Source organism: Diospyros lotus, chromosome 15 (genome assembly GCF_014633365.1).
Source record: "Diospyros lotus cultivar Yz01 chromosome 15, ASM1463336v1, whole genome shotgun sequence".
NCBI lineage: Eukaryota > Viridiplantae > Streptophyta > Magnoliopsida > Ericales > Ebenaceae > Diospyros > Diospyros lotus.
Window position 1 is genome coordinate 28,457,593 of NC_068352.1, and position 10,877 is coordinate 28,468,469.

At 32.2% G+C, this 10,877-nt stretch overlaps 1 protein-coding gene across 1 annotated transcript; it reads left to right on the forward strand.

Annotated features, from left to right (window-relative positions):
- The first annotated feature begins 696 nt into the window (after positions 1-696).
- Positions 697-10,877, forward strand: LOC127791698 (uncharacterized). The gene is made up of 4 exons (XM_052321676.1): positions 697-825; positions 10,235-10,428; positions 10,479-10,513; positions 10,624-10,877. Exons 1-4 carry the CDS (start codon positions 697-699, stop codon positions 10,875-10,877), a joined length of 612 nt encoding a protein of 203 aa, XP_052177636.1.

A 10,877-nucleotide genomic window follows, 5' to 3' on the forward strand; every position in this document is an offset into this window, starting at 1 on the left:
AGAGGTTATGTAATATTTTGATATTTTCATGTAAAACATCGATTTGTTTATTGTAAAAGGAATTCTCAGTTATATATTATTGAGGTTTCGATCTTGCTTCCGCTAATGTAATTGATATTACTTGTCTTAGTCTATTAAATTTGATATGCTAAGAAGGTACGATCGGAATTGTTGGGAAATGATTACGACAAGGGTATGTATATTGAGGGCTTATGTTGTAAAAAAAAAATTCCCGAAATCTCAAGGTAATGCACATTGTAGGAAAACGGGGCGTTACACCTTATGTGGGATTAATGAAAGATTAGAGGGGAAAATATGTAATATATATGTGTAGCTTGGGGGGCCAAGTGTGCTACAATAGATAGCAAAAATTAAATCTGATTTTTGTGTCTCATTTGAAGCCATGGTCGAGAGAACTAAGGAAGGGGGCAGAGATCTGATGCGTGAGATAGAGAGAGAGAGAGATCTATCGAGCGGTGGCCGACCATCAAGCAGCGACCGATGGCTGCGTGAAGCAGCAGCAGGCGAGGCGCGCGACCGTTGGTGGTTGAGAGCGGCTGCAACAAGGAAGGTCGGGCAGAGTTGGAAGCATCAACGTTTTGGGCTGTAGTGGCTGGCATTGGAGCTAGCCGAGGCAGTCAGTGGCTCCCGTGGAGGTGGCCGGTGTTGGTGCAAGCGAGCGGCGGCCGAGCTAATATGTGCGCGGCTGTTGCAACGAGCAAGGGAAATTGGGCCGCAGTGGCTGCTCTCACCGATGGTGGCGGCGATGGAGTGGTCAGGACGGCCGACGGAGCTAGACGCAGGCGTTGGCAACGGAGGATAGAGGTGGTCGGCTAGATTGGTGCGTGCACAGGAGCAGTGGCGCGAGGAAGGAAGAGGAAGAAGGAAGAAGAAAAAAAATGGAGAAAAATAGGAAAATATTCTTGAAAAATTTTAAAAAATTTTAGAAACTAATTTGGGCTTAAGGAGCATGCTCGAGGTTAGGAAATTATCAAAGCACGCATTTCAAGGTCAAGACACGCATGCCGAATAAATCTGAGAGGCTAAGTCAAGATGAGTAAAATTTTCTAAAAAATTCTAAAAATCAGGAAAGTTATTCTATAGATTGTTATGAAGAAATATTTGAGAAAATGTTTACAGACTATTTAGTTTGATTTATTGAAGAAAAATAGGAAAAAATAGAAAAATAATTATGAGAAATTTAAGAAAAATAGAATATTGATATTCTTGAATAAATATGATGGCCAGGGTATGTTGAGGATCCGAATTGAGTACGTTAGAAGCCTGGCATGAGAATCAAGATGTTATGAGATACGTTCGAGGTAAGTGGTTCAACTCAAAACTAGTTTTATGCAAATGATTCTATCATATTGGCATGTTATGTTATGTTATGTATCATGTAGGGTGCATTTTCATGTATTAATGATGAAATATGCATATGTACATAATGATACTTTTTGTCATATGACGCATGGGTTTGGGATTAGGGATTGGCGCCGCTACTCTGCTAATGGTGCACCCATACACCTCGACCTGGTAAGGAGGCTGTTAAAATGGAAAGTAGCAGTTGGGTGCGGTCGACTCAAACTAAATGAATGATGTTATGTTACATTTTGTATTCATGCATGAAACATGTTTATTATTCCCTTACTTAAATGATTCATCATTTAACTTGGGCTTTATCTCTGGAATATTCAAACGTTCTAGATAGAGATTGTAACAGAAATGAGGATGAATGAGGCATGATATGACACTTAGCAAAGTGTAAGATGTAATGATTGAATGCTATATAGCCCATGTGTTTAAGTTCTGCTATTTCGAATTCTGAACGTTTTGGGGAACGATGATGTATAATCTTATTTATGGTTAATGATAAAGTTAAGATTTGAGGGATGACACGGCCAATGAATTCTACGTGTAGATCCGATGTTCTGCTTATTCATGAAAATTCGGTTATGTTTTAGTCATGTCGAACTTAAGTTCCGTTGATGATTAAGTTTTGTAGAATCAAGTATGTTATGTGTGTATGAATGATCATGAAATATTGTTCAATGAGGTATTGAGGCGTCAATTGATTATGTCTTAGGTACTTAGCTGTTATTTTCGAGAGATGATTCTCCATGTATTCCATTTGAAAATACCCTATATTACGATTTTCATGTTATGAATAAAGAGAATTCGGTTAAATAACATGTTAGGTTTCGATTATCGCTTCTGCATTTATAGATGTTATGCTAGGGGTTTTGTTTGAAATACGATACTCGAACTATATAGAAATGTATCGTGTTAAAAGAATATATGTATTTATGTTGGGCCCCCAGTATAGTGACGCCTTCTGGCAGGACGGGGCGTTACAATATATACATTTGGAAAATAATCGACTCTTTTGATGTATTGAATAATTTCCATTGGACTATTTTTTTTCCTCTTTGAAAATTTTCTCTTAACATTCTTAATTCAAAAAATAAATCTAAACCATCTATATCAAAAAGTTCATCAAATTTAAAAATGTTTTCAAGATTCAAACAATAGTCTTTTAAAACATTTTCAACCATTAATTTTAATTTTTAAAATTACATAGAAATCTAATTTTTTTCCATATATTCCAAATTACTCAAACATTTTTACAAAATGAATAAACAACTTGATCAATCTGTTAGGTTTGAATAGCAATGGCACCAACACCAATAGAAGGTGAATTGAGTTGTTTTAAAAATTCCATTGAATTTGAAAATCTTTTTGATGAAAAATGCGATTTTAGTGCAAGTGAGGATTAGTGAAATACTTGAAACAATAAATGGAATAAAAAGTATAAGCAAAAGAAGGGACACATCAATAAATAGTGATTCTTTTTAAATCAAGCCTAATCCACTACCTTATCTCCTCACTAAAAATTTTTCAACCAATCCACTAAAAACCTCATATCTCTCCGGATAAACCCTTTACCAACAAGCTAGGAATTTACACCCTCTTGCTTAACCAAGCAAGCCCTCTAGCAACAAACTAGGTATCAAAATCCTCTTGCTTAAACAAGTAAACCATCTAGCAATCTTGCTAGGAAAATCAAGAATAATAAAAAGGAGAGGATCTAAGAGTATACACTCTTAGTTACAATTTCTCTCAATATAAATGCAAGACTTGAACAAGATAATACAAATGATAAACAAAGGTTCTAGAGAGAAAAATGAAGAACAAATGAAATAATGAAGCTCTTGAAAGAATGAGCACTTGTAAGCTTGTAATGATCTCTCTTGATTTGTTTGAATCATCTATTTGACTTGTATTTATAGTCTCTTGAAAGCCCTTTCACGAATCTTGTTGTTGGTAGTGGAAAAACCACTTTAAGAGAGTGGAAAAACTAGCCGTTACATGCTGTTTGCGACGAACCGGTCGACAGGTGGATTAAGGCGGTCGACAGCTTCTTAAGATTGGTTGACAGGTCGTGATACAGAGGCGATCGACAACAAACTACAGAAAGCATGTCGAGCAACCGATCGACAGGTCCATATAACTAGTCGACAGGTTAGAACAAACGGTCGACAGTTTTGCTAATGAAAAATTAGTTTATTTGATGATTCAATACATAGCATGTGTACATCACAACATATTTACATTTCTTTAGTTTGGAACAAGTAAATGTCCACATTTTCTTTTATTTATATTTTATCGTCCATTTACTTTAATACATAAATGTAAATAAGAAAGTACTCCCCATTTGAATTCAATAAAAATATCCAAAAAATTAAAATCCATAACAATAAGAAAGTAAAATTTTGGTTTTAGTACAAACTCGGTATTTGACAATTTTACCACCTCCAAAATACATACCTGATATTTCTTGAAAAATTCATTAAAATCATTTTAACAACAATGGATATTAGATATTGAAATACAGGGAGATAGTTTTTCAAAATGAAAATATTTTCAAAAATATGTTCTAGTTGGTCCTTTGCCTTAGAACAATTTTAACTCTATGTTGACCAACGACTTCAAAGCTAATAGTTGAAAAATCATTTTAGGAGATTTTATCATAATACATGTTTGTGCAAGTCTCCATGTATAAGAATAGAAATCATTTGATTTTCATTTTAACAAAGTATTTGAAATTCATTTTGTTGAAAATTATAAACTTGACTCATGACTTGGGGATCAAAATCAAATGTTGTTTTCATCATCAAAACTAATCACAAGTGTAAAACATCACAATCATGTATATAAAATAATCAACTCTAAAGGATTATTCAGCAGATTGTGTTTTATCATCATCGACGTTTTCATCAAATTATTTTTTTCTACGAATCACACGTTTTTCACAAAATATGGGTTCTACTTTCATTTCATTTACAAGTTTTTTAGCAGAAACCATAGCATATTGAAATTCGTTTTCCCTATAAGTTTCAAAAAAAGAAAAAGACATTTTAATTGATCTATAGCAACATCAGTATGCATATCTACATTTTGAAAACTCTTATTAACTGAAATAACTGTGTACAAAATATCATACCAAATAGTCATGCCAAAAAAAATTTAAAATTCTCTAATTCATACATTGTAAGACATTTAGTTTATCTCTTTATTTTAGGATCATTACTACTTTCTGCTAATTTAAACAAAGCATCTCATATTTTTGGAGTTTGAAATCTAATTGCCTCACTTTCGATACGACTTTCCCAATGAGTTTGTGACAATGATTTGACAGTTAAATTAGATATGTTATCCTTTAATATTTTCCATCTTTTGGGTAAATAAGAGAATAATGAATATATGTGTTGTAAAACTCCAAAAAAAGATACAGCTCTAACACAAAAAGTGGCAACATTAGAAATTACTAAATTAAGACTATGACAATCACATGATGTATATAATGCTCTAGAATTTATCTTTAATAGTCTTTTCTGCACACCTTGTTGTTTTCCCTTCATGTTAGACTCGTTATCATATACTTACCCTCTTAAATCATTGATATCGAGATTAAAATTTTTAATTTCTTTTATAAGTTCACTAAAGAGGCATTTTCCAGAAATGTCATCCACTTTTAAAATTCCTACAAAGTATTCTTCAATTATTATTGGACCAATTGAAATAGCCACACACTTTAATATGAAAGACATTTGTTCTTGATGACTTAAATTTGGAGTGCAATCGAGTATAATAAAAAAATATTTTGCCTCTTTAATTTTCTTCAAAATCATACTATTGACTTAATGTGTTAACATTTGTATCAATTCATTTTGAATATTATGTCTCAAGTAATGATTATGAATTTCACCATTTTAAACACGTCGGACATGTTCTTGTAATACTGGATTAAATTCAACTATCATCTCAATAAGACTTAAAAAGTTTCCATTATTCACATGATAGATCTTTTCATTAACTTCACGAAATGCCAAATTATTTTTAACTAGAGATTTTACCACAACAATGATTATTTTTAAAACATTTCTCCAATATTATTTTTCTTTACTAATTCTTACTTGCACATCCCTGTCAATTTATTTACTTTTAGAAATTTTCAATTATAAATCAAACCGAGCATCCATGTTAAATAAGTGTTCATTAATGTTTTATGACTTTTCAATTTAGTACTAAGATTTTTCCATTCTTTAGTTCCTTCATTGTTAAATTGCCTCCCACTTGGTTTTGTACCAAACAGTTTGCAATAAAAGTAATAAACTTTCTCAAAATCCTTTGAATACACAACCATCTTCTATCACAAGTTTCCTCATTTGATAGTCTCCTCGTATAATAAAAAATGGAGAAATGACTAGAAGTTTCATCATTCGAAAAATCTATATCATTTTCTCTAATTGGACATTTTTCGACTAACAAGTCTTTTAATTTAATATCAATATATTTCTATCTTCCTGGATCATAAATATTAATAGAAAACATTACTCAAGTTATTGTTGATATCCTTAATTTCCACTTCTTTTGTATTTTCTTCACATTCTCCACCAACTATATTATTTGATAAGTGTATAATTCCATATATTTATTTCCCTTACATATGGTCTCTTGGGTGAGCTTTATGCCTTATTGTGTTGATTTATACTTATTTTTATGGTTAAGGCAATTTTAGATAGGTTAGAATAAATTGGGCTTTTACTTACAAAATTTCAGCTTTTTAATATTTTGACCTTTTGGGATTCTTGCAGATTTTCGAACATGTTAGAGTTCAAGAACACAAATAATGTCTCCAGAGATTTTGTAGAGGGCTTCTTGGGCTTTCCAGAATGGTATGATTTGTCCAAATCCGAGTTCGTTTGGGTCTCCAAATATTGCTTCAAATTAGGGCCGAAAAGCTGGGCCAAATCCTAATTGGATTAGAATTCTGCACAAACATGGAATCTTTAAAAGGCCATAACTTGAGCTTCTGAAGTCCAAATCGAGTGATTCAAAAGCCTAAATTTATCTAAACATTCTGAACTACAATTATTAAGAGGGGTTGAAGCCCAAAACGCTCGTTATCCGACCCAAAGCGGGCTCACAAGCTACGGAAGTCTAGCAGCCCTAATTCCTTGGCTGATTTGGATTCTTTGTTGGGGGATATTTAAAGTCTTGATGCAAGCTCAAGAGGGGGGACGCCCAGGAAGAAAAAGAGGCAAAGAAGCACATCCAAGAGGGGGAAGAAGCATCCTTTTCATATTTTTCTTTTCTTTTTGTGTTCTTTCTCTCATTATGTGTGGCTAAACTTTGGTTTTTCGGTAGAAGGATATTTTGAAGCCATTGTGAAAAACACTGTGAGATCTTTTGAATTTATTTGCAATCTGATTTTCTCTTGAATATTCATGTATCTTCTGATTTTAATGTTTATGATTGTGTGTTTTGATTGCATAGACGGCCGCTATTCAATTCTTTATGCATGATCTATTGTTAGCTTGAATACCAAATCCGTAATTGTTTGGTCTTTCTTGCATAAGTAGCAACTAGGGTTGATGATTATTGATAAGTTTTCATTCAATTCCTAGGGAATACATGTGTTGAATTAAATAAACCAAGCTTATGTGTTTATTATTCAGATTTGATCTTGTTTCCACAAAGTTTAATGCTGCCATTGAATTAAATTCTAGAGAGCTTGTTCTAGGATTGTTTGAAGGTAAGTGTTAATTGAAGAGCTTGTTTTAATTAATTAAAAAGTATGGGAAACATTGAATGAACAGAGCTTGTTGTTCTTTTTAAGGTTAAGTATTCAAGGAAAATTAGTGACTTTGACATCAATGATCAGTGTTATAACCATTGGTGGATCAATCCCTTCTATCGGAAACATTTCTATTAATTATTTTAATCTTTTTACATTATGATTTGCCTTATTAATTTAGAATAATATTCTGTTTTTAATTGTTTAAATTTCAAAATTCAAACCCCCCAATTGTTTCTTCTATTTATTTTAAGTTTTCAAAGGAATAGATCTAACCAATCCCAGTGGATACGACCTTGCTCATCACTATCACAATTTATATTTTTAAGAGCAAGAATTTATTATTTGTTGAATTCGACACCCATCATTATTATCATAGTTTTCATCATTATAATTCTCTATGGTTTGATCAACCATCATCTCATATTTCATTTAAAATTGTGTGTTAAGTTGTTTAATTATTTTGGTTATTTAGATTTCTCTTATTACTCGTAATAAATTTTTCAAGAGTGCCTTTTTTAGATTAAATCAAACTATCTATTCTCCATTTTTTCTTAAGTTTCTTATACGTGATGTATATTTACTATTGGACACATTAATTTGGTGATAAAAATTAGCAATTGAGTAAAAAGAAAGGTATCACCTGGAAAGTCTTATAAGCTTCAAGTATATAGCAATTCCAAAATTTTTCAAAATCCAAATTAGACTCTTCAATTGATTTTCCTCAATGATGATCAAATTAATGGAATCCTAACATAAATCAAAATAAATTTTTCAGTGTTAATTGAATGAAAATCAATTAAATCATAGTATTCAATTTTATAGAATAATATAAATACAAATTGAAATTTAAAAAAAATGGTCAATAGATAAAGAGGGTTGATGATACCATTACACTTTTCTAAAGTTCATAAATTTAAATCACAATAGTATAATAGTCACTTTTTAACAAATATCAAATCTTATATTTAAACCACAATAGACAAAGTCTTTATAAAATTAAACTTAAATCAACGACTTAGATCATAGATTATTTGATTTAGATACAATAGATAGATCTAAAAAAAAAAAAAAAAGTTGATTAAATGAGTTTGAGCCATGCATGGGCTGTTGAAAAAGTAGCTTGAATCATTAGAGCCAATATTGGCTTCCTGACAATGCATGTTTTTGATGGAAAATTCAACAACTAGTGCCAAATGCTTCAAACATTTTACAATTATTGGGTTGTATTATTATACGCTTACTTTCTTTTCCACTACAATGCACAATGAAACCAAAAGATTAACCAAACTTTAGTGTTTGTTGAGCATATATACATTATATATATATTCCCATTATAATGTCCCATTGTTCCACCTCATTTTTATTTGCTTGGAGATTGCCTTAATGAAAAAATATGCATAATTAATTGAAAGAAATTACATTTTGGTCCCCTTAAAAATTATATATGAATGGTCTTGAGAATAAAAAATATACAGCATTAATTATATTATATATGTTGTTAAACTCTAATATCATATATAATGTTATATATTTTCACCTTTAAATACTAGATAATAATTACCTCCCAAATTTGCTACGTCAAATAGCAATGAGTATGTTATTATATATTTTCGCCTTTAAATACTAGATAATAATTACCTCCCAAATTTGCTACATCAAATGGCAATGAGTATGTTATAGAGCAAAAATACTTAAAATTGAATAACATCTAATCTAAACAATAAACACCCAAAACTTCTCATTTCATTCTCAAAGTAATTTTCACAAACAAAGTATAAACATATACTAACAATTCAAAATTAGTGCATCAAAATGAAAGATAACTAATCATAAGTTCACAATAAATCAAATCCAAAAAAACACCCATACAATAACACTTAGAAAGTCTAAACAACAACAAATCTAGAAATAAAAGTTGAAGTAAAAAGAAATCAAAGCACGTACTAAAAAGCAACACAGGTATTGATTGTTGTTGCTAAAGTGGTGAAGTCTAAAGACTAAAATGAGTGAGAAGAACAGAAATGACCGTCAACAGTCGGCCCAACAGTCACAGTAAACGAGAAAGAGAGACAGAGGGGCCAAGAGCGAGAATAATAGAAGTTACAGAACAAAGATGTTGCTGAGTGCTGGAACGCGTAAGACAGAGAGAGAAAGGGAAGTGAGAGTATGAGATAGAGAGACAAAGAGAGAGGAGAAGTAAAAAGTGGATTTAATGGGATTATGGGAATTGAGAATTGTGAAGAGTAATGGTACAAAATTGGAAAGAGAATAAGGAAGGAAATATAAAATGTTTAGTATTTTGTATTTAATTTTTTAATAAAATATTTATTATTAAAAAATAAAATATATAAAAATTTTAAAATTGACAGTCTTCCAAACTTGGGGCCATCTCCAATCATACTCCTTATCCCACTCCCTTTTATATTATAAATAATTCATTCTCTATTTTAATTCTACCTAAAAAACTGTACGTACTTCAACCACACTCTCTATTTTCCTCCCTATCTCTCTTATTTAATAATAAATTTCAATTCTATTTATTTTACCTCACTTATAATTTTTATTACTATAAAATTTATTAGTTATTTGATAATTTAATAATAAATATGACAATATTAAAATTTTATAATATTTAATATATTTATAAATAAATTGAGTAATTTTGACATTCATTTTTAGGATTAGTTTCAAAATGCTACATTGAAATTATGCGATACACGTATACATAATTAATAATTAAATATATAAAATAATCAAATACACATACAAAATAAATAATCAAATATACAAAATAATAAAATACATCACACACAAAATTTAAGTATTCTTTTAGTCAACCAAACACATCTTAATTTAAAATCAAGTAAGAGAAGAAACAATTAAGAATTATTCAAAATATTCTTAATATTAAAAAATAAATAAATAAAATAAAACACTATAAAAATTTCGATTACTATATAAATAATACAATTTATATAACTCACAATATAAAAACAGAAACCCACAAACCCACACAGAAACAACCAGAGGAGGACCTGTCGCCGCTGGTGGAGGAGGAAGCGTCGCCGCCACCGCGTTCGCCGCTGCTAGAGGAAGGAAGCGCCGCCGCTGGAGGATCTGGTGGCCGCTACTCCTTCTTTCTCGCTGCCGCCGCCGTTGCTCCTCACCGTCGCCGCCGCTGTTGCTAGTTGCCGTTGCCGCCGCTGCTCGTCGCTGCCGATTTCTTCAAATCTCAAAAGCCCACATAGAGTCATTGGAGGCTTTTCTTCAAATCTCAGAATCCCAAGAGAACCGTTGAAGAATTTTATGGAGCAAAACATGGCTGCTCAACTGTAGGGCTCCACAAAAATTTGAGGAGTGACTTGACAGGTAGGGAGCAACGTTGGAGCAGTTTTGAAATGCTCTCCAAATTTTGCCTTAGCGAGGATGAAGGCTCTGCGTTGGAGATGGCCTAGGAAACTGCCTATCTTGCTTTACAGTTGAGCCGACTCTGCTCTCGTCTCCTCAGTTTCAGAGCCAAAAATCTCATAGACCGCTGATTCTCATCCTACAGAGAGCGATGGAGAAAGCAAGCGGCGGTAAAGGCGGTGCTGGTGCTGATGGCATTGTTCTTGGTCGGCTACATCCTTGGGTCGCCGCTCTACAGGCACTTCATCGAAGGCTTGGCGGCCGTCGGCCGCTCCTGCTCCTATTGAGAATCACCAGTATAATCTCCTACAAATCACTCTCATAA